Genomic DNA, 25,258 nt, shown 5'->3' on the forward strand with positions numbered 1-25,258 from the left:
ATTCCCACCAGAGTGGCCAGACATTTGGGAGACAGGCCTCCCAAGCACAAGTACCGACCTATAAAAATTACAGCTAAACGTCAGTCACTCCCATGCATTTCAAACATTATGAACAAGTTGCTCTGGCTTGCTTTGCACTGAAGCCTAAGGCTTCAACAACTGTAGCCTCTGGTACCAAAAAAAAAAAAAAAAAAAAAGAACGTCTTCCCAAAGTGACAATTGTTTGGGATTCCCATGGGGACTCCTACTTACCTACAGCTCTAGAAATATAAATTCAAAAGTTTTATGAGTCCATTCATTCAACATTTGCTGTGCATAAAACCCAACTATTCAAACTTCCTGCTCATTAGGTCTAGTTAATTAAGGTCCACTACAAATGGTAAACGTTTGATGTGTAACATTTAAGATTTCTGCTAAATATTACAAATCAAACATAGATGTGAGGTTGTTTCTTAAGAGAAACTTGAGGCAGAAAAGCCTATTTGATTTACAAAAATCTGAGTCCAATATGTCTCTATCAACAAGCGTTCTTTGAAGTATTAATTGATCTTGTTGATCACTATTAAATTTGTGAAAGACTGGTATTGTGATTGCTGAATATTTCCAAGAAGTGAAATAAATTTCAAATTTACTGGATGAGCTGAAAAGAACGCTACAGTTCTTGGAGGATGAGTTTATTTTCCAGAGTTTATGAATAAAAGGAAGTCTTAAAATTACTTACACGCAATACTGTTCCTCAATACATTTCTTATATTTAAACCATGGCATGCGTTACTTTTAAGAAATCTACCATGCTTTAAATGTTTGAAAGCGTATCTTCTTCCGTGGGAGTGTAATTAACAAAAAAGCCCTTAAGTGAGTTGGGAGGGGAAGCGGAGGAAAGGAGGATGGGGCCTCCCTACTTCTGGGTCAGGGTTAGTTTGCCTGTGCTAGATTCTGAAAGGGAAAAGGTCAACGCAGGAATTTAGTGATTCCTTATTAACGCAAGATGGAAGTCGGGGCTCTCGGGCTTGTCCAGGTTATGAATGGAGAGCGACTTCCTTTTCCCTCGCGTCCTCCTAGGTGGCAGTGGGTTTAGGAAGGAAGTGGCGGGGCGCAGGCCCACAGTCCTCGCTCGCGCCCTCTGCTTCCGAGTCGCGAGGCCAGGACGGTTCACCTCACCCAGTCAGTGTAAATTCTGGGAGGGCCCGCTGGAGGAGAGCTCCGCCGGGGTGCGAAAACGGGATTCCGCGAATGTTGACATTAAAGGAACACGCAAATTCAGCATCATAGTCCCCGCAGCTTACCCGCACCTATTTTTATATCTAAGCCAAGGTCACTCTTTAATACCGGGCCACATCCCTGAGCTGGGGCGTCGCGCTCTGCCTTGTGACAGCGGCCCGGGCGGAGAGCGGGCTCCGGGGGCGAGGCGGGGGCAGCGCGGCGCCCCCCTGGCTGTCCGAGTCCGCACCTGCCCGGCGGCCGCCTGAAGGCCGGGCCGGGAGGGAGGCAGGGCGGCGTCCCCGGCGCCGAGGAGGGGCCGCGCGGCGCGGGCGGGGGGATTCGCGGTGGGCGCGGGCGCGGCGCGGCTGCAAAGGCTGGAGGCGCTGCGGCGCGAGTGCGTCACGCCGGCGGAGGGCACGGTGGGCTGCGGCCGACCCGCCGACGAGGAGCCAGGCGTCCGGGGCGAGGGGGAGGCGGCCGCACCCGCCCTGGCAGCCGCGAGCGGCGCGGCCCGGGACCGGCCGGGGGTCGCCAGCGAGCAGCCGCCGGCTCCATTCATTCCCGCGGCTCCGCCTCCTTTCCCGGGCTCCGGTGGCTCCGGAGGCGCGTCCGAGGTGAGTGCGCAGCCCGTCCGGGGCAGGGGCCTCGGGCTGAGGCCGAGGCTGCCGCGCCCGACCCCGCGCCCTGCCGACGCCGGACCCGCGCCCCCGCGGGCGGCGACGCGAGCCGCGGGCTGCGGGCCGCCCTGAGGACTCGGCCGCGGCGCAGGCCCACGCGGGCCTCCCGGGCCCTGGGCGCGCGTCCAGCTGCCCGCGGTCGGCCGGGTCCCCCGAGGGGCGTGTGGCGCGCCCACAGGTGCGCCGGCCTCCTCGTCAGCGCCACCATTTTGTGTGAGGGAATGCCGCCTTCTTCTTTCGCTGGCCTCGGATCGCGTTCGGCTCCCCAGCTGCTGCGTGCCGAGCCCCCTCCCCTTCCGCTGCGCCCCACCTGGAGCCTGGCCGCGCTTGCCCGTGGCCCTGGCTTGGTGAAAAGCGGACCTGGTGAGGCGGCGCGCTGAGGCGTTTAGGCTCGGGTTCAGCCACGCAGGTGGCCTCCGGAGATGCTGTGACCACCTCCCTTGCCTTCAGCCTCTTTTGGAATAGATATCGTATAGGTTCTCTTCTAGAATGCAGGTCATTGCAATTTTGTTCTAATTCTTAGCTGCCCATTGTGCAGTTTTTCGAGGCCTGTGCCCCAGGAGATCGATGGGTGAAGCATTGAGCCCTGGGTTGTTTATGCTTCAGGGACCTGGATTACATTTACTCCGATTATTTTCCTTAGGGAGAAATGATGAAACATCTTACTCCATTTTCAGCTTCTGGAAATTGGTGTGGGTATCTTAAATTATTTTAGGTTATTAGAGTAGATTCTAAGATAACCACCTGATGCAGGCCCCCTTCCCCCTTTGAGAGATCCTTTGGAAACCTCAATTAAAATGCTCCCTTGTGAGGATTTTTGAAAGGAGTGGGGCTGGCGGAACACGTTACTCGAAGACTTCCGGAAGGAAAAGTTATAATTGTGATTCAGAACTGCCACACAATTTGTCATTTTCAAGATTCCTGAGAATTTGGTAATTCTTGTTTTGATTTATCTTCTGGCAAATGTACCTAAGTACCTAGTGGATTATATTTGTGCCATTTGTATTTTATCACTGCATCACAGGGATTAAAATCTGGCATGGTGGCTGTTGCATAATACTCACGTTTGGGCCTTGGAGGGAATTCACCAAAATGGATCTGGGTTTGATGTACCACGTATCATCTGCTTACATTGATGGATTGATTGCACCTAAAGTGTACCGGTTATGTTTGCAAACTATAGCTTGTTTTTCTCCTACAGGAGGAAAGATTTTTAGTGCCTAATATGGACCAGACTAAGTTTTCCTCTTGAGGGGAGAAGGGGGAGGAGGACAGGGAATGAAATAGTGAGACGAACCTGGGAAATGACCATTTGTGATAAGACTTAATAGTACAAACAAAGGTAAAACATCAGTCTTTAATGAAAGCTTGCAGGTGTCATAGTAGCCTCCTCTCTTTGAGTTTATGATGAGGATTGGTTTAGGGGACTTAGAAATAGATTGAGTAGCAATATTAGCCTGCTGCATGAGTGATTGTAATAACCTGAGATGCTTTACCTGTGGGATTTAAGGTTGTAAAAAGTTTCAAATTAGTCCTACCTGAAATTAGTCCAAAATAGTATTAGAATCATTATAAGTGGTATCATTTTCTAATAAAGGTACAGTATATGCCAAACAAAGGGCTTAACTCTGATTTGGATCAAAGTATTTTATAATAAGATGCTTTTGAGTAAAATTTCATTGTCACCCTTCTTATGAAATAACTCAACTTTTTTTCGAATAGTTGAAGACTCTTCCATTAATTCTTCCTACAAACAAGTAATTTCTTGTCATGTACCATTCCTAGCAAACATGTCATGCCTCTCATGTATGACATGTTCCAGGAGGAGTTTTGGGGGGTGAAAGGGACATAGAGAGATGAGTCTTGTTTTAGGCAACTTGGAGCAAGCACAGATTGTTTGCTAGGGGTTGCAGGTGCCCTGATTGGTTCTGTCTTAGGTCCACGGGGAACAAGATTGATCCTCCCAGCAAGTTGCATGTTTGAGCCAGACACAGTTCTACACCTTTACATTGATTCTGTTAATACACAGGTCACAAAGGTTCAGTGAATCGGTACTATTGTATTTTATTAACTCCAGCTTGGATTAATATGGCTTGAGATTTTGAGCATCATGTTACCAATGTTTGAGAAATTGAAAAAAAAAAATCTCTTAATGTTTTTCTCCATTAACTCCTACCCCCCCTTGTTTTTAAAGATTTCTTTCGGGGGCGGGGGGGGGGGGAGAGCAAGCAAGCAAGCAAGCAAGCATGAGCATGGGGAGGGGCAGAGGAAGAAGCCTGCTCTCTGCTGAGCAGGGATCCCGCTGTGGGGCTCCATCCCCGGACTCTGGGATCACGACTTGATCTGAAGTCAGACGCTTAACTGACTGAGGCACCCTGGCGCTGGATCGCCTAGGAGAAAAATTATGTAGGTAAAAGGGACGTTGGACATGGAGAGAGGAGTCTTGTTTTAGGATAGCTTTACTTTGGGGGGTTGGGGGAGGGGTAGAGGGAGAGGGAATATGGTCTCAAGCTGACTCCCTGGCTGACTGCGTAGCGGGGGGGGGGGGGGGGGGGCTCATCTCACCACCCTGAGATCCTGACCGGAGCCAAAATCAAATCTGCCGCTTAACCTGCTGGCGCCCGGTCCAACCCTTTAAAAACCTTACGTGTGTTACGTTCGGTTATGTGCCTAAAAATGCAAAGAGATTTACTTTTTAAAGGTAATTAGAATATAAGAGGATTGAGTATTCAGGCAGAGTTTCCAAAAATATTGATGAAGGATTCTGTAGAAAGGATTGTTGGTTGAACAGGAATTGAAACAAAACCTTCCTGTTTCATCCCATTTCTAAGATTTTGTGATTCTAAAATGAAAAACGAACTGCATGATTAGATTATTTTCTCTTCACACATCATTAGGCTTTTGATTCGTTGTATATTTAACCCCGAAATTTAAGTTCTAAATTTGGTATGCTTCGAGGGTAGTAGGATATTTCACAATTCTTTCCAACAACAACAACAACAACAACATAGTTACTCGGAGTTGAATTTATTAAGAAAAAGGTGTCATGGCTTAAAAATAATCAGGGAAAAGCTGATAATTTACTAAAGACATCCTAAAATAGACTCATTGAGTTTCAGGGCTGGTTTGTGAAACTTAAGGTTTATCTGCTCTGTAAGGGGGAAGTACTCATTTAGCCCCACCTATTCTTTGTCTGGAAAGTTTGTGACTTACCACATATTTTAAAAAATACGTCATTTTTAGTTACTACCTGCTCCAGGGAGATGTTAGTTTTAGGCTACACCAAAGTTAGCTTTCATTTTATTCAACAAACACCAAGTGTCTATTTTATGGTTAAAGGGACACAAAAACAAATAGACCTCACTTTCATGGAGTTTATAGTTAAGTATTGTGGATTAAAATGTTAACGATTCCTTAAAATCTAAATGCATACAGATTTTTGCAACTGTGGGTTGTGCAGTGGAGAAGGCTCAGTTGCTGAAAGAAACTGAGGAGGGAAGGAAACTAAGAAGTAGAATTGAGAGAGAGTGTGTCCAGGGAAGGAGAGGAACATTGAAGCAGCAGATTGTTAGTTGGCTTTGGTCTATCATAAGGTCGGGGGGCAGGGGGGGGTGAGGGTGAAAATAATCCACTGAATTTGGGAGTTGAGAGGTTACTGGAGGCTTTTAGAAGAGTACTATCAGTGTAATGATGAGGGGAGAAGCCAATTGAGGAATGAATAGGAGTGTTGAAAATGTCAAAGATCTTGACTTTTTGTTACACGATAATTGGTAAAGAAATAAACTATATTATTAAATAATTTGATAGTCTAATATCTTTTCCACATAAATACCAGTGCTTTCAAGTTTGGGTCGGTGCCTGATTCATACCTGATTAACTTACTCTGATTCTTTACTTAACAGTAGTTGTTACTCAGAGGCAGTATAATAATCTGAAATTCAAGGCAAGTAGACATGGGTTTGAAATCTGGCTTTGGTGTTTCTAGCTGCCTTTTAAGATACTTAATCTCTCTGGGCCTCAGTTTCCGAATTTGTAAAAAAGTAGTTATAATAGAGCCTATCTTAAAATGTTGGCAGAAATGAGTGTGATCATGTCTCTAAAGGTGAGGTATTAGTATTATTATCATCAAGGAAATTAGGATAGTTTTTTAGTACCAAGTTCAGTGTTCCTCATCTTTTTCTCCCTTTTATTATCTTCTCATACCCACCCTGTGTACAACATAATACTTTGTTGAGGTATATTTCAAAGCAACAATTTACTTTTTCACTTTTAAAATGGTGATCTACTGATTATCAGTCAACTTTTGCACTGCATAAAGTATAAACCCTTTAAACCCTTTGTAGCTTTTTTGGATTCCAGGCTAAGAACCTATCTGGTTTTTTAATTTATTTTTTTAGTAATCACTGCACCCAACGTGGGGCTTGAACTCATGATCCCAAGACCAAGAATTGCAAAATCTTCTCATTGAGCCAGCCAGGTGCCCCAGAACATATCTTCTAATTTTAAATCTGGTCCTGTTTTCTATTATTTGTGCTCAAGATGGAAAATACAGCTGAATTTAGCAAAAAGCAAGCATGTTTGAAGTCTTAATATTTGGCTTTGGAATATAATGTGCATCTAAAAGTACTTGAAATTAATTTTAAGGCTGGGGAGATTTATTGATAATATTTTTTAAACTATAAAAAAGAAATTGAAGTGATTCTGAATAAATTTTGTTTGGAAAATACTTTTTGTATCTGAGCAGCTTCTCAGAATGGCCAAAAAAAAGTGCATAGTTTTATAAAATGATTCATATGGTTTTACAGTTTGATGTACAAATGACCACTCAGCTAAAGTCTATGTGCTCTTGGCCCTCCTTTCCAGAACTCTGACACTGGCTTGGATGGAGACAAGGGACATTTTTGTGCATGTACTTACAGAGGGGCGGAGAGAGGTTTCTCCTATCCTGAGTTTGAAAATACCAGCTGTAATTAACAGTAGTCTTTGATTAGCTAGTTGGCTGTGCTTTCATGTGGGTGTAATTCATTTGTGGGTAGCATTTATTTTGGAACGGCTCATTCTTTTTACCCTTGAGATACATGCAGAATAACTCTTAAGTTTTCATTTGCTTATTGACTCTTCAGATATTTGAAGGGCAACTTTCTTGCCTCTCTTCCCGGAAGGCTTTCCTTCACTAATTTCTCCCAATTCCTGTTCCTCATCTATTGTACCATGGTATCTAGATCCTTTGCCGTCCTGGCTGTTTTCCATTGGAGGCATTCCAATTTTTTAGTGTGATTTTTCTTAAAATGTGATCATCTGAGTGGAATCAAAAACTGTGGATGCTGTCTGACCCATGAAGAGTGCAGGGATACTTTTCCATCTCTGGATCCGGACAGTTACAACCTTGATAAAGAAGCCCTATTCTAGGGCTTTAACTTAAGAAGAACTTGCTCTTGGGGTGCTTGGGTGGCTCAGTCAGTTAAGCGTCTGCCTTTGGCTCAGGTCGTGATCCTGGGGTCCTGGGATGGAGCCCTGCATCCAGCTCCCTGCTCAGCAGGGAACCTGCTTCTCCCTCTCCCTCTGCCTCTCCCCCTGCCTTGTACTCTCTCTCTCCCTCTCTCTCTCAAATAAAACAAACAAACAAACAAACAAAAAAAAAAAACCCCCCAAACAAAACCAAAACAATCTTTAAAAAAAGAAAAACTGGCTCTTGGTTCACGTCGAGTCTACTATCATCTGAAACTCAGGGTCTTACTTATCTCAGTCCTTCAATGAATAATTTAAAAACTATAATGTAACTTAGTGAATTTCATTTTTTCTTTAGCTCCGTTTTGTTGTAATAAATATTTGGTAGGCATTTTACTTTGTCACTTTTTATGTTTCCCTTTTAACTTTAAAACAGTTGGTTTTGTTTCTTATTTTTGAATTTTTGGAAGATATTTCATAGCTTTTATATTCTCTGAGGCCTGAATTTTTTACTCATTACTTTCATGTGCCCATTGTGAGATGTGGCTGTACTGACTGCATGACTTACCCACTATCCTGTCATGTTATTCTTAAGTTTTTGATATTGCAAAGAGTGTGGCTCAGAGTATTTTCATGCAGGCTTCCTAGAATTATCTCTGGTTGTGTACATGAGCAACATAACACATGAAACCATTATTATTTCTCAGGTATTTGAACCCATTTACATTCTTACCAGGGTGTCTGAGTGGTCCTGTTGATTCACTACCTTTCTAACACTTGATAGATTTCTTAATTTTTGCTTATGTAGTGGGTACAAAATGGTATTTAATTGTGGGCCCAATTTGCCATTTTCCTGATTATGAATAAATTAGAGAATCTCTTAATTAGAAAAAAGTTGGCTTTGTATAGTGTAATAACCATTTAAAAATTCTGAAGACAGTGGATCATAGTTATTAGAACAGGCGTTAAAGTTTCAAGACAGGATATTGCAAGATTTAAAAAATCTAACTCCTGAGGAGTTATATTGGCCTTTCGTCATGGCCTGGGAACCTGGGCACCAGGTTAAACCCCTTGGAGACAGATTGCCTAAGTTTAGAGCCTGATTGCCACTTACTAGCTGTGTGATTTTGAGCAACTTACTCAGCCTTCCCACACCTGAGGCTCCTCGCTGGGAGACTATGTGTTAAGAATACCTGCCTCATAGAGTCATTTGGAGGAATCAATGAAATAACATGTGTAGAGCATTTGCCTGGTGTAAGGCAAACAAGCCATAAGTGGTAGTTCTGTCATCAGAGAACATGTTTGAGTTTTCAAAAATAATTATAAATGAATTTTTGATGATACTACCCCTTTGTAAATAAAGAGCTTTTTTCCCTATCTTTTTTCTTCAAGTAACCAAGTATAGACACGTAAGTTATTTGTTAGAAGGCACATCAGATAATTTGACCCAAATGGATTATGCTTCCCTGGAGTTCTGAGCCTGGTAGTATAGACAGATGAAGAAAAAGAAATCACATTAACATGTGATAAGTATATTAAAAGAAGTATTCACAAGGTACTTATCAGAGTTTCTCAGCTTGTCTCCCTTCAGTTCTGTTAATCCGTCCTATGTACAGTTGTGGGACAGATTGTCTGAAAGCATAGGCTCGAATGTCTATTACCTGCTCAAAATCCTTAAATTGTCTTCTGTGTCCCAAATAAAGTCCAGCTCTTTAGTCTGTTGTTCTTGGCCTTTTATATTCTGTCCTCAGTTGATTTTCCTTGTGTTCCTACCACTACTTCTCTTAATACACCTTAAGTCTTTTGGTAAATCCAGCTGCTTTGCATTTTCAGCACGCTTCCTGGCTTCCATTTAGTGTGCTCCATCTTTTCAGAGGATTTTCTCCTCTATCTCTGCCTGTTGAAACTCCATATATTGCTTTTCATCTGGCAGCAGAACCTTACACGTCTCATCTGTGGCAGTTGTTCCTCCTAGCACCACTGTGTGATTTGTTTATACAAACTTTTGTTCAGTAACTCATTCATTCATTTATTTAGTAAATATGTGTTTAAGTCAGATAGGAAGGTTACTACTCTCGCTTACCTCTTTTTCTCCTAGGCTTACTGCCAGTGAGAATTAAGAAAACAAGCTTGCCTAATCTGGGCGAGCAAACCCATCTGAGGTTGCAAGAGGTTTGCAGGAATAGGTGTGTGGGGCCATGGGTGGAAGTGCAGAGTTGGAGAAGCCTGAAAGGGAAAGAGGTGTGGGGAGCTTGTGGTTCTGAATCTGCTTTTTCCAAGTTGGTATTATACTCTGCCCATAGTGGCAACCCTTGGTTACATTTCTTAGTTGTGTAGTAAAAATATTAGGCGGTGGGGTGGTGGTCTTGGTGATTATGACCCAGCAGAATATTTCATAAATCGTAAGCCAAAATTAAGCACCAAGTTTTGTTTTGTTTTTGCTTTCGTCTTGGGCTAGATGTGTTTCCTTTAAAGTGACAGCATCAGTCTTCTTCCTGGTTCTAAATCAGACAAGCCTCTGAGATACTTTATGCTGAAGATATCTACAACATTGTACATATTGTTGAGACTCCTGTTTTTAACAATTGCCTGTGTCCTTGAGTTTTACTGTGCCAAAACTCCTGTTAACTTTAATGAAGCGCTATAAAATTAGATCTGTTATGGGGTAAAGAAGTCAGGTAAAAGGATTTTAGTTGGTCTGATTTTGAAACGAAAGACAAAATTTTATGGTGTATTCCTTTAAATAGTTATTTTGTTTTTGTTTATTTTGGTTTTTTCCTGAGTTTGGAAACTGCTGCTGTGGGATTGATTATAAACAGTGTTCAGTAATCCAGGTCATGAAGTACTAGAGTATCTGGCATGTTCTAGAGGAAAATGTATTCTTTTTTGCAGTACAATATGTAGTCAGTCAAGTGGAAGCTTCATTTATAAGCACGTTTCTGTTTCTTTGCATGTGTATCTGAGTAGTGTAAGTAGCTAGATCTTGCTCAAAGTGTATGGATAGTAAGATATTTAGCATCCATTCTTGGCTGTAGTAAAATTTAGTATTTTGTGTTGTGACTCATTTTTGCTTGTGAGTTTTGTTTCAGCCATATGAGCCCTGTTTCTCCTCTCCAAGGTAGAACCCCTACCCCCCCAAGTCACATTCTTTCTCCCTTGCAGTTTGGATACAGGCATGTAAACTGAATTTTGTCAGTCACATGCATATCCAAGAGAGATTGCACGTTCATTTTTAAGGATTTCTTATATCTAAGACTATCTTCCTGAATATGAAGAGAGAATTAAATTCCTAGAAAGAAAATTTGTAAGACTTCTTCTGATAGATGTAAGCAATCTTTAACCATCTTGGGACTCCTAAAATGCTCTACTTTTAGACATAGAGTTGTGATAAAAAGAATAGGCATCAGTGCCAGACTGCCTGAATTCAAATACTAGTTCTGCCACTTAACTAGAGTGTGTCCTTGAACAAGTTACCAACTGCTTTGTGTCTTAGTTTCCTCACCTGGCGAGTGAAGATCATTAAATTCCTCCGAGAGTGTGTTAGTGATAAAAACTATATCTGGGAATACATGTGAAGTGTTTTTAATAGAACCAGGCTCATAGTCCATTTCTTGGCTCAGTGATTATTACTTCAAAAGATGATTTTGCTTCCTACTTAAAAATACTAGCAGCAAGTATGAAATCTTTCCAATTTCCTGCCCCATTAGCCATAAACTTACAGGCAGTCCTCACCCACAAGTAGTCAAATCTGTCATTTCTCAGAAGACAGGAGAGGGTTTGTGAGCAGCATTGAGCCCTCCTGAGATTTGAAAGTTAGAGCGGTTTATTCCCTAGTTTCATTTTGTCATATTCAGAGTCTTCAGCTCTAACCCTGGAGGATTAATGTAGGATTTAGAGCCTTGTGTAGGGCAGGAGGGATAGAAGAATACGGGGTAAGATACAGAGCGCGTTGAGCTCATGTAGTGCAGGGGCTAGGTTAGTTACGGAAAAAATGATGTCAGGGAGAAAAGTGAAAAGGGAAGAATCAAGAGAAGAATCAAAATAAGGTTCAGAAGCAGGCTTTTTGTGAAAAGGTTGAGAGCATTACTGATTATGTTGCCTGGATACCTAACCTATTTTCAGTGTTGGGGAAACAATCAGGAGAGGTAGGATCATGACTTGGATTGGTTGAGACAATCATTTTTTTTTCTAAAAACTCAGCACTAAAATGTCTGTATTTTTATTTATATTCTTCTCCCCCTAAAGCCTCCAAATGATGATAATAATCTATAAGAATCTTGAGAATTTAGGAACCGAATTTATAAAATACATTGCTCCTTTTTAAGAGTATAGTTGACATCTAATAATTAACCTTAAACGGGGAAAAAAATCACAGTAGTAGGAATAAAGCTGTTTTCTCTTTTTCATATTATCTTCCTAAGAGCATTTATTCTTTCAAATAGTTATATAATTTTTCTGAAAAAAGGGGTGGAATTATTAAAAGATGGATGTAAAATAGCTGATGGGCATCTTAAAATTCTTACATAAGAGGTATTAGTATTGTGTTTTTATACAAGTTAGCCAGGATTAATGAGCATAACATTTGCTTAATTTATAAATTAATTTGGACACTTTCTACACTTCATTATCCATTCTGCGTAAATTTTTTGATGAGGTAGTTTGCTCAAGGCAACACTAAGCTTTCTCATTCATGTAGAATCTGGTTAGCCCTTTTGGTTTATCTCATGGGTAGAGCATAAAGTACTTGACAAAATTTGATCTGACAGCCTTACAGTTATGTAACACAGAACAGAAGCTTAAAAACAACAAAAAAGGGGGAGAAGTGAGTGATTTATCATAGCAACCTATATTCTCTTTAGAGCCTTACCATTTTTCTCTTGCTTCTAAACCGTAGGAGACCCACCATAAGGCTAGTAATTTACAGTCATAAGTTAACCAGTATATATTTTTTATAAACAGTTGTAAACATTTAGAGGTGAAAAGGTGCTTAGGATTATCCTGTCCAGTTGCATCACATTACTAATGAGAATACGGAAGCTTAAAGAGGGTAAGTAACTTCCCCTGGGGTCACTGACTTAGCTAGTGGCACAGCTGACCCAGGAACCAGGGTCATACATAGAATTCCAATTCCAATTGCTCTTTTTTTGTGTAATATGTGAATAGAATATTTAATAACAAGGGAATTATTATTTTATAAAAGGAGATTTCATATAACTATGACAAATAGATTTTGCATACTGAGTAAAAATAATAATATTGGAAGGTATATTTAATTGTCTGGATTCCTGTTCTTTTAGGCCTACTAGTGGTATGACATTCTGTTTCTTCATCTATAGATTGGGGCTAATAAAAATATCTCACTATATTTTCAATGTGACCATCCCTTTAAAGTCTGGTATATGTTCACTTCTCAGTAAATGTTACCTGTTGTTATTAACTGATCTATAATAATTTCTAGTTCTTTCATCTTCATTTAATTACCAGTGGTGATTATTTAGCCAATAAAACAGCACTGAGAGCAACTAGTAATAAAAGTAATGGATTTAAGGACAGATTTGCAGCCCAAAAACATTTTGGAAGGGGTGTGTGTTGTGGGGGGGGGGGACTTTGGAATTAGAGAAATATTTTCTAATTCTTTTCATTATAATAACTATGATGCTATAGTTGTTTTTAAACTATATTAAGAAATCACAACTACTTAGTGGCATTTCTCTCCCCAGTAATGCTGTTTATGCAAATTTCAAAGTTTTTAAATTGTTGGGACTGCAGGAAAACAGAATTTTTTTCTTTTTGTGTAAGTATGCGAATATTCTTTAATAATCCCAGAAGCAATTATTTTTCTATTTAGAAATGGCCATCCAAAAAGGCTTAAGAATGAAAGATAATGAATTCTGTTTTTACACTTTAATTTAGTCATGTTGTACTTGCCTTTGATTTGTAATAGTATTTTCTTACGGTAAGCACTCCTATACCTATAGTGAAACGTTTTCTGAAATGCGCTGACGTAATACTGGTGATTTAGAAGACGTTTTTAAGTGGTATTCAAGTGAACATTTAAATAATGGTAGTTAGAAATTTTAATGCTGATTAGGAAAATGTATAATCTGTTATATCATGTTGGTGGTTTTATAGTTAAGGGTAAATAAAATGTTTCTAAAAAAGTGAACTGAGATTCTGATACATCCTGCAACATGGATAAACCTTAATACCACTATGCTAAGTGAAATAAGCCAGGCAGAAAGGGACAATTAGTGTGTGATTCCACTTACGAAGTTCCTAGACTAGGCAAATTCATAGACACAGAATAGAATGGTGAATAGCAGGGGAGAGGGGAGAGGGAACGGGGAGTGATTGTTTAATGGATACAGAGTTTCTATTTGGGATGGTGAAAAAGTTCTGGAACCCAGAGAGTGGTGATGGTTGTACAACAGTGGGGATGTGCTTACTGACACAGAACTATAAATCTAGAATTAGTTACAGTGGTAAGTGTGATATGCATGTTTTACCACATTAAAAAAGAGGAGGGAAGGAAAGATGGAGAGAGGTGTGTGTGTATTTTTAAAGAAGCGAATTGAGGGGCACTTGACTGGTTCACTTGGTAGAGCATTTGACTCTTGATCTTTGAGTTGTGAGTTCAAACCCCACCTTGGGTGTAGAGCTTACTTAATAAAAAAAAATTAGTAAATGACTTGAGAAATACATTAGTTAAATAGCGATACAGGCATTTAACGCCCTAGGAAAAATGTTCACGGTGGTATGCAAATTATTGAAGGTTGGAGAGCACTAGGATAGAGGACAGACAGATCAATGGCTTAGGGAGACCAACTCGTGTTTCTGGCTCACTCTGCTGTAGACTAGTGGGTGGGTCCACACATGCATGACACTTCCCTGAAGCGTATTAGATAAGAAGCCAAGACCTCTAAGACTGTTGACTGCCTTAAAATTGTCTTATTCTGGGCTGTGCCATTGGTTCTTTATTCAGATCACGTGCTTTACCTGTTTATTAGAATTGTCTTCCAATAATGAAACCAAAAAAATGCACTTAAGACATGACGTTAGCAATTAAAGTCTTTTAAGAACTGTAATTATCATAGTAACAAGAGATGAAAGAGAAAGAAAATCACCAAAAACTTGCTGTTCAGTCAAGACTCTTTTTCCTTCCATGTCCATTTTGTATTCTTTATCTAGAATGCTGTATTATTTTTGTATGATTATAGTCAATGTGCTTTTGTAGGCCAAGTTTTTGACAGCAGGCTTCAAACATTAACTTATGTTTTATCCTTTAGATTATGATTACTGATAGCAAATGAAATTTTTATTATTTAAAAATATTTTTTTTAAAAGATTTTTAGGGGCACCTGGGTGGCTCAGTCAGTTGGGTGTCCAGCTCTTGATTTTGGCCCAGGTCATGATCTCAGGGTAGTGGGATTGCCTGGCATTAGGCTCTGAGTCTGATTGTCCCTCTCCCTCTGCTCCTTCCCTGCTCATGGTCTCTTTTTCTCAAATGAATAAATAAAATCTTTAAAAAAAAAAAAAAAAAAAAAAAAGAAAAGATTTTTAAGTTCTCTCTTCAGCCAAGGTGGGGCTCAAACTCAGAACCTCAAGATCAAGAGTCACATTCTCCACCTACTGAGCCAGCCAGGTGCCCCAGGAAATGAAAAAAAAAATTTTTTTTTTTAAAGTAGGCTCCATGCCTAGTGTGGAGTCCAACGTGGGCCTTGAACTCACAACCCTGAGATCAAGACCTGAGCTGAGATCAAGAGTTGTATACTTAACTGAGCCCACAGCAACCCCAGCAAATGAAATTTTTAAGTGTATTTCATTCATAGCTTGTTCTGGTAGCTAATTTTCAAGAGAGTCTTTTGAGTTGGTTTAAGGGAAATGGTGTAATGGTAATCTTTCTTGAGCTTCATCTAGTCAGTGGTATGGTATGTTAAATGTCTCCATGTTTTACTTGGATCAAAGCTGGGATCTTGTCTAAGAGAGTAAAAACAATTAATACATTCCCTTAACTAGTGTCCTAATTATGCTTCTTTCATCCACTACTGACCATTTGTTTTGTGTTTTTAGTTTCACCTAAATTTTTTTTTAAAGATTTATTTATTTTAGAGAGCACGAGCGAGCAGGGAGGAGGGACAGAGAGAGAAAGAACCCTGAAGCAGACTCCTCACTGAGTGCAGAGCCCCATGCAGGGCTCGATCCCAGAACCCAGAGATCATGACCTGAGCTGAAATCAAGAGTTGGACGCTCAACCAACTGAGCCGCCCAGGCACCCCTGGTTTCACCTAAAATCTTAATCTTCATTAGAATTGTTAGATGTATCTGTAGAATGTAATGTTGTATTTCCTTAGTTTGCTCTTAATACTGACTTTGATAGAAATAAAAAGATTTGCCCAAACTAACAAATAAGCTTCTTTCACAGTAGAGCAACTATTTTATTTCATTGTGCCTTTTCTCACTCTAACATCTTAATTACATAAGCTCTCAGTTGATCTCCCTCAAAACGTAAAGGTTTTTTTTTTTCCTCTTTATAAATTGGCTAGACATCTTGTGGTATTGCTTTCCTCAGTAGTTTCACAAATTTTTCTTCCTTTCTGTTTTTATTTAGACATTTACTAACAGATGGGCTGAATTTGTTCTGTTTCTAGGTTTTATTTTAATTATTTTTTAATTTTTTTTGAGAGAGCGCATATAAGCAAGGGGAGGGGTGAAGGGAGAGAGAGAAGCAGACTCCCCACTGAGTGTGGAGCCCAATGTGGGACCTGATCCCAGGCCCCTGAGATCATGACCTGAGCTGAAGTCAGATACCCAACCGACTGAGCAATCCAGGTGTCCCTCTAGGTTTGATTTTAAAAACTAAAAATCAGTTTGATTTTTAAAAATGTATATACAGCATTATTTAAATAAAATTAGATTCCCAATCATATGTACACCAAGTTTTAAAGTCCTTAGGACCAAGATTTCAGATGATGGTTAAAAAAAAAAAAGTTCTTATTATCATCAAATCTTTAAAATTCAGAAAAATGTATTTATATATAACTGTTACTGTGTATGTTCTGTTACGTGTTTATATCCTATTTCCATTAGATATTCAATTCCTTGTCTACTAATACTTTTGCTGTGATAAAATGGATTTGAAGGTCACTTCAGAGAAAAGTAACTTTTCTCAGTTGATTTTCTTCTGCCTTTCTTTCCCTTTTTAAATTTTACTTTATCAAACTGAAAAGGTTATTGACAAATATAGCAGTTTGGCTCAGTAGTTTTCTTCTTTCTTTTTTTTTTTTTTTAAAGATTTTATTTATTTATGTGACAGACAGCCAGTGAGAGAGGGAACACAGCAGCGGAGTGGGAGAGGAAGTAGCAGGCTCCTAGCGGAGGAGCCCGATGCGGGACTCGATCCCGGTACGCCGGGATCACGCCCTGAGCTGAAGGCAGATGCTTAACGCCTGCGCTACCCAGGCGCCCCTGGCTCAGTAGTTTTTATTTTGGGTAAATACTAAATAGGGAACTTTTATTTTATTTCTTTCTTTTTAACCAGGCTCCAAGCCCAAGCAGAGCCCAGTGTGGGTCTTGAACTCACGACCCTAAGATCAAGATCCGAGATGAAATCGAGTCAGATACTTAACTGGCTGAGCCACCCAGGCATCCCCAAAATAGGGAACTTTTATTTTATTTTAAAAATTTTATTATTTATTCATCTATCAATCTATCTATCAGAGAGAGCGAGCGCGCAAGAGTGCACACAAGCAGGGAGAGCGGCAGGCAGAGGGAGAAGCAGGCTCCCCACTGAGCAGAGAGCCCAATGCAGAACTCGATCCCAGGCCCCTGGGATCATGACCTGAGCTGAGGGCAGATGCTTAACCAACTGAGCCACCCAGGCGTCCCAAAATAGGGACCTTTTTAAAACAAAGTAATCTATATTGCTTTATGTATATTTCTTTAAGAACTAGTAACTCAGTATTTGACGTAGATTGCAAGTTTTTATTTAACTTTTTATTGTGAACATTTTGAGGAGTACACAAATCAGGATCCTCTCCACAATGCATCCGATATGTCTCTTAAGTTTCTTTTAATTTACATTAGTGTCCACTCTTTTGTAGAGCTCCATGCTGTGTATTTATTGTAGAAACTGAGTTCTGAATTTGGCTGGCTGCATACTTAAGGCTTCATTTCACATTTGTCTGGTGGTTTGGGTAGATTTGGGTCTAGTGTTCTTGACATACCGCATGAGGAGGCGTGTCTTCCCATTCTACTTTTAGTGAGACTGGTTAGTGTGTGTGTACATACCTAACACAAATGAGTGCACGTATATCTACCAAATACTCATGCCCGAACACTGCTAGCAGCCCACCTGCCCATCAGTAGTAGAATGGGTAAATAAAGTGTATTTGGATATGATGGAATACTACATAGCAATAAAAAGGGACAAATTAACTGATACAACCAACATTGCTGATGTTTCTCACAGAAATAATGTTGAGGGAAAAGAGTTGACACAATAGAGAGCCTGCTGTATGATTTCAGATATAATTGCAGATATAAGAATTTCAAAGATGGGCAAAATTGTCTGATTTAAACATATTGTAAGACCAATGAAACAATACTACCTTATTGAAAAGGTCTTTTTCCCCCCCTTCTGAATGAGATAACTCTCCTTATCCTATACTCTGTTTCCATAGGTATTAGGGTGTATTTCTATATCTTATTACATTGGTTTGTCTATTCATATGCCTGTTACCACATTGTTTTAATTATAGAAATTTATAATATGGTTGTTTTTTTTTTTTTTTTTGGTTTTTTTTAGTTTTTATTTTTAAGTAATCTCTGCACCCAAGGTGGGGATCAACCTTGCAACCCTGAGATCAAGAGTTGCATGCTCCACTGACTAAGCCAGCCAGGCACCCCCCTTTTAAAAATTATTTATTTATTTTTAGGTAGGCTCTATGGCCAACGTGAGGCTTGAACTCACAACCTCAAGATCAAGAGTTACATGCTCTACCGACTGAGCCAGCCATGAGTTCCTCGAAGTTTTAGAATATGTTTTAGTATCTGACAGGGCTCATACCTTTCTCCAGTCATTGCTCTGCCCTTTGAGGATTTTTCTAGCTATTCTTGCTTATTTATTCTTTGAAATTAACTTTATAATTAACTTGTTTTGCTTCAGGGGAAAAAAAACCCCTAATGGTATTTTCATTGGGATTGCATTAAATTAATAGATTATTTTAGGGAGAACTGGTATCTTTTTGATATTGAAGTGTCCTTTCCAGGAACATGTTCCCTGCCATCCAGGAACATGGTTTGTCCTTCCTCTTTGTTCACTTTGCTTCTTTCAGTGATGTTTTTGACTTATATAGGTTTCCTGTTGTTTATTGTTGTTAGATTTAAGCCTATTTTAATTTTTGCTATTGTAAATGGGATCTTTCTGTTTTTACTCATTTTTTCCATTCATTACTTTTATTCATTCTTTCTTCTGGTGGTTATTGTATATATGAAGGCTTGATGTGTGTGTTTAATTTTATATCCTGCTATTCAACTACAATTTCTTAATGTTTGGAATAATTTTTCCATTGATTCTTTGGTATTTTTCAATTAAATATATTATTTGCAAATTGAAGTAGAGATAGTGTCTTCCTGTAACCCTTACACCCATCCCGAGTTGTTAAGCCTCTAATTGCTTTCTCTTGTCTAATTGCATTGACAAATATCTATATAATTTTATATAGTAGTAGAGTGCTTATTTTCTTGGCTATAGTGGGAAAGTCCTTAGTGTGTCCCCACTAAGGTGCTGGCCTTAAAAAACACACACATATATATATGAGATGTAATTTACACACCATAATAGTTACCTATTGTAACTGTACAATCCAGTGATTTTTAAAGTAAAATTATAGGGTTGTAGAACATTTTTGTTACCGGAAATTCCCATGTATCTGTCCTTTTACAGTGGCTTATGCGTTGTATAGAAGGTATAGAAGGATATATTTGTGTGTATTTATATGCAAATATGTACATCCTATGCCTGTATATTTTTATCATTTAAGGAATTACCCATTATTTTCTATTTCATTGCTTGTTTTTAATACAAATGAATGTTTCAAAGTTTTGTTATTTTTGAAGATGTTTTTTATTTATTTATTTGAGAAGCAGAGTGAGAAGGAGAGAGCATGAGCAGGGAGAGAGGCAGATGGAGAGGGAGAAGCAGACTCCTCACTGAGCAGGGAGCGCAGCGAGGGGCCTCAGTCTCAGGACCCTGGGATCACCACCAGTGCGAAGGGAGACACTCAACCATCTGAGCCACCCAGGCGCCCCACAAAGTTTTCTTCTTGATGTACATTTTTAATCAGCAGGCTCAAATTGTCTGTCTTGGCATACTAAAAGTGAAGTTTCCTTAAAGTGCAATGTTAAAAAGTTTTTTCTCTGAGTAAAGGAAGATACCATTTCATATGCTGAAACATTTGCCCCGTATTGTGTTGTAGAGGATGGCATTCCCCGTGGATATGCTGGATAATTGCAGTCATGAGGAATTGGAAAATTCTGCTGAAGATTATATGTCAGATCTAAGGTGTGGGGATCCTGAAAACCCTGAACGTTTTTCTCTTCTCAATATTACGGTAAGGTGTGGGAAGGTGATTTTTGTCAACCTTTTCAGTTGGGTTTACACATGAAATCAGTATCTTCTTATTTTTTATCATTTAAAAATGTTAATCACTTTTGAAATTTGCATCAGAAGACTGTTCACTGAAATGGATAAATATCGACTGGTTAGTACAGCAGCATGGTCAGGTTTTAAAAAGACACTATAGGTCATTGCTTAGTATTTGTATTTTGCCTTTAAAATGAGATATAAGTTGCTTTGCTAAGATGGGTTACTGTATTTGAGCTAACTAAATTAAATTTACTTGAGATTAGGAATTTGTGATTTTAGAAATTTTTTAATAAAAAATCAGCAAAACACTAAATACACATTTTTGTGTCACAAATCTTCCCTTTCTGTCAAACTTCCTAATTAGTAAGTGTGATATATTGTGATGGAAAGATCGTTAGCATTCCACTGTGAACTAGGTAGTAGGCCAGTTCTCTAGCCTCTCTAGGCCTTAGAGTTTTCTTCTAGCAAATGATGTTTAAAGGCTTCTTGAAACTCTCTTCTTCTAAAGCACCAGGATTTTATAATTTATTCTTCTAACGCACCAATATTTATAATTATCTGAGTTATGATATCTGTAAGTGGGGAATTATGGTCAGATTAATGAAGGTGGAAAAATCTTAAAGTATCATATGTATCTCAGTGGAAAAACGAATGTACCTGTCTTATGTCTTTTACTATAAAATGGAATTTTCCCTCCTGAAGTTGTCTAAATAACAGATGATAAACTATAGTTGTTTTTTAATGAGTTTATGTACCATATCATGCCTTGTTTTTATTCAGATGTGTGGCTAGAGCACAGTAGTAATATTTATTGAAATAAACTTTAATTTTTTTCCCCAAGAAAGTAAAATTGCTGCAAAAGGGAAGTCTGATTTACTTTTTTGAGACTAGAAATATCTTCTATGAAATTAAGTTATATAATTAGCATTAATGTAGAGAAAGTTTAGTATTTTGGTAGAAGCATTGTGTTTTGCCCTGTATTTTCTTAACAGACTTCACTAATCTTTAATCACTTATCATTTCAGATTCCTATTAGCCTGTCAAATGTAGGCTTTGTACCTCTTTATGGTGGTGATCAGACCGAGAAAATTCTTGCTCTTTTTGCTCCTGAGGACTCACTCACAGGTCTCTTTTTTGCTTAATCTTTATAAATTGAGTAATTTTTCTCCAAACATTTAGAATTTTTAAAAAGTAGCTACATGAAGGAATTTTAAAAATTGTTTCAAACTAAATTTCGGAAAATAATTTTCCCTTGCTTGTAATTAAATGTTCAATGAGTGAAATAAAATAAAAATGGTATAAATGGGGCCACATTATAGTATAAGGTGTGGGTATATTTAAGATTACCTGTATAAACTTTTTCAAATAGTAATATTGCATATGTAAGGCTTAAATGTTAATAATCGTTTATTCTGTTTTAGCTGTAGCACTTTACCTTGCTGATCAGTGGTGGGCTATTGATGATATTGTGAAAACATCTGTCCCTTCTAGAGAAGGGCTTAAGCAGGTAACAAGACGCTATAATTTAAAAGTGTTTCTTCTGAGATCATTTCACAATATGTTTCGCATAAACATTGATAATTGTTGAGATTATTGAGCACTTCTCCATTTTAGTATAACCAGGTTGCATTTAAACCCTTAGAGCTTAATTGTTATGATGAAACTGGTAGTCTGGTTGGGCTTCCTCAATATTACGTGGTTCTAAAATTATCTGAGAATTAGGTGAAGAAGAGTGAATACCTATGGGTTACTTGAATTGTAGTGACGTGTGTCTATATTAGCTTCTGACTTTCTTACAGGGTAGAGAGAAAGCTAGTTCTGGGTGTTTGCCTCGGTTCTCTGTCTCTAGGAGAGACTGACCAGGAAACTTGCCTATCGGTAGGGCCATTTCACGTGGTCTATTCAAATGTTCTAATCAGTGGACTAGAATGGAGATCCTTGGGAGCATACTGCCAAACTTTGTCCTTTTTTCTGTCCCAGTCATCATTTTACCGTTTACTTAGAGGAAGACACAGATGGCATGCTGATCAGTTCTTCCTGCCACAGTGCTGAATGGGAGAACCAGTCTGAAAGGCAGAAGTAAGAAACAAAGAGCAGGGTCTAACATGATGAAAAGTAGTACCCATGGGTTCAAAACACTAACTGCACAGGTACACCGTGAAGAACAAGCTAAAACAACACGTACAAAAACAATTGGCTTTAGGTAATTAGAAGTAAAACTAAGATAAGCAAAAAAGCTAATAAAAACCCTTAAGCTTATATAGCAAAGCCCCACTGTCTTAAGCAACATCTTCAATGCTTAGTTCTGTAATATCTGCAAGTCCCACCTCTCCCCCAATGGAGAGATGTTAAGGATCTGGAGCACTTTGAAGGGAGAGGACTAGAATGGCCAGAGTACCCAGAATTGCATTAGCTCAGTCTTTTCCTTCGCTTGATCCCTTGTTCCTGTGGTATGAAATTTAGGGGAATGTCATGGCTTTCTTCAGATATATTTAGGCTGTGTGGCTCCAGGGTATCAGAGTCTGGTCTTTGGCTGTGGTCAGCTCAGTATGAAGAAGAATTTTATACTGGTCAGAGCTGTTCAGGGAAGGAATGGGTTGCCTTAAAAGCTAGTGAGCTTTATCATTTTCTGCGTTGTTTGGTATCTGACATCCCCTAGTGTGTAGTATGTTTAAGGCTTTTTTTTTTTTTTTTTTTGAGAGTAGTGTGTGTATAGTTAATGCTTTTTTTCTTCACTCACCTAATTAGAGGGCACTCTTGTGCTTTAAGGAGGCTTGAGGAGAAATAGACTTTATGGATAGAACTCTTGTTTTTAGTGGTGAAAGATGTCTGTGAGGGGAAAACCCCATTGTGTGATGTCAGAAAGTTGGTGAGGAGGTCCCTGTGGCCTTGCATGTAGGAAGTGAGGTTCTGCTTCCATTCTGTGATTGCCCCAAGTTTGTTTTTGATCAGATTTGTCTGTGCCACTGTTATCACTCATCTGATCTGGCAGAAGGGTCTGTGGGTATGTGTGTGGGGCGTGGTGGCTATTCCTTATAGTTAAACAACCAAGACATGACTGTTAAATGAACATTTTACCTGGAAAGGTGAGACAGATTCCTTTCCCAAGAGCATAATTATGGCCTTGCTCATCAAATAAGATAATTGTTCTTAAAGTCATAAAGAATAACATGAACCTTTTTTTCTCTCTTCTTTTTTCCTTTTTTAATTTACTATTGAGGCTAAAATGGGGTGAAAAAGAGTTGAAGCAGTAGAGGTGGTGGGGCAGCAATTAGGTGGGGAGACCCTGGATCTGGGCAACTGGAAGAAAAAAGAAAACACTTGAACACTAAGGAAGAGATGTTGGGGATTGGTACATTAGAAACTTGTTTTACCTGTTTCAGAATTTTGCTGAGAGGCAGTATTCCATGCATAATACGTGTTTGTAGAAATGGATTCTTACTGGTATGAATGATGGGTCTCATCTGTGTGATGAAAGGTTTAAGAAATCACTGCGAATGTATTCAAAGTGCTTTGAATGCTAGTGTGAGGGGTGGAAGCAGGGAGCAAGGTAGCTAGCATCTCTGAATGGGTGCATATCATAACTGTTGTGCCTGGTGTCTGACTCTCTTTCCAGGTGAGAACTCTTGGGGAGAGAGTGGTTCTGTATGTTCTGAATCGAATTATTTATAGAAAACAGGAAATGGAGAGAAATGAGATACCATTCCTGTGTCATAGCAGTACTGATTATGCTAAGATTCTGTGGAAGAAAGGAGAAGCCATTGGGTTTTATTCAGTTAAGCCTACAGGTGAGTCTTTAAAAGTTACTTAAACTGTATCTAATGGAAACCTCCTTTTTAGACCCCAACTATATCAATATCCTTTTAAATGACTCTTTAGAGTTTAAATTGAGGGGATTTCACCTAGTATTTCTTGGGAGTACTTTGACTCTACCTTTCTGTGTGAATGAGAAGTGTTAGGAAAGTCTTGAAAAGCAAAACAAAAATAAACGTTTGACAGAGGGTTAGATTTCTCCACGTATGTGCAAGGAGAGTTGCACGTTGAGCCTCTTATTTGGCTGTCTTGACTCTCTTCCACGTCCTTCCCTTTATTTAAAGCAGGTGTTTGATTCCTGCTGCTATCACTATTATGGGCTCCTTTTAAAACTGCTATCTACCTGTGGACCAAATGCATAGCCTCTGCCTCACACAGCTGATTCAGCCTGATTTATTAAAGGCAGCTTTGCCGAATACCATGAAAAACAAAACATATTTAGAGAATTCGGATAGCTTTGAAATTGTTAATCTTCTAAAGTTTGGATTTTTGATCCTAAGACCCAACTATACCCTATTCCTAAAACATGGGTGGAGCTTCATCCTGCTTGACCTATTTTCCTGTCATTTCGACTCCTTAGAGGTACTGGAGCCAGAAAGATCTAACCTGCTTGATCCATGTATGCACATACACCCTATACCTTATAACCACCATGTAACAAAGTTGGCCTTTTCTGTACCTTGACCAAAAGACCTTTCATAGAGAACACTCAAATTATTTTCAGGCTTTCTCACATTTCACACCTTCCAAATTTAGCCCTTTTGGTCAGATCAAGTTTAAAGATCACACCAAATTCACTGTTGGTTTGCAGAACAGTTGTGACTGATCCCTTAATCACATAATTAGTACACACTTAAGAGTTAGTGCATGTAGTCAGTGAAGAGAAGGTCACTTTTTCTCAAGAATAAAAAACTATGATCTATATAGTTTAAATTGGTTTGCTGTTTTATTTTTTTAAATATTTATTTAGTGTAGAGGGAGAGAGCGTGCACACATCAGGGGAGGGAAAGAGGGAGAGAGAGAGAATCTCAAGCAGACTCCCCAATGAATACAGAGTCCGACTTGGGGCTCGATCTCACGACCCTGAGATCATGACCTCAGCCGAAATCAAGAGCCAGATTCTCAACCAACCGAGCCACCCAGGTGAAACAGCTGGTTTGCTGTTTCAGTAAATACTTTGGTTCTCCTTCAATATGCTGTTTTATTCTGTATAAATTTGAAATAGAACCAATAATTTATGTAACTTCAGAAAGGTATTATACAGGGGCAGAATAATAATGTTGGTTAAATGGAAGCATAGCATTAGTTTTTTTTTAATGTTTTAATAACTTTGGGGTTGAGGTATGTTTTAATTGCTTTATGCTTTATTTTATACAAGGTAATTCCTATGGCAATTGGAGGATTTTTTTTTCCTTCTCATACTGGCTCCAGGGGAGTTCTTTTTTTTTTTAAAGATTTTATTTATTCATTT

General features: G+C 39.2%; 1 protein-coding gene across 2 annotated transcripts in view; it reads left to right on the forward strand.

Annotated features, from left to right (window-relative positions):
* The first annotated feature begins 1,661 nt into the window (after positions 1 to 1,661).
* The window catches only part of FAM169A (family with sequence similarity 169 member A), a 61,639-nt gene continuing 38,042 nt past the window's right edge, over positions 1,662 to 25,258 (forward strand). The window contains exons 1-5 of one of the 2 annotated variants that reach the window (XM_087862078.1): positions 1,662 to 1,817; positions 19,805 to 19,939; positions 21,000 to 21,099; positions 21,396 to 21,481; positions 23,591 to 23,762. In XM_087862078.1, the coding sequence (XP_087718204.1) occupies positions 19,808 to 19,939; positions 21,000 to 21,099; positions 21,396 to 21,481; positions 23,591 to 23,762 (490 nt within the window). In that variant the 5' untranslated portion in view covers positions 1,662 to 1,817; positions 19,805 to 19,807. Of the gene's footprint in view, positions 1,818 to 2,209; positions 2,813 to 19,804; positions 19,940 to 20,999; positions 21,100 to 21,395; positions 21,482 to 23,590; positions 23,763 to 25,258 lie in introns of those variants that run through there. The other variant, XM_045809832.2, reaches the window with a different exon arrangement.

The sequence above is a fragment of the Ursus americanus genome, chromosome 5, assembly GCF_024610735.1.
Source record: "Ursus americanus isolate L20-20 chromosome 5, mUrsAme1.1.p, whole genome shotgun sequence".
Taxonomy (NCBI): Eukaryota; Metazoa; Chordata; class Mammalia; order Carnivora; family Ursidae; genus Ursus; species Ursus americanus.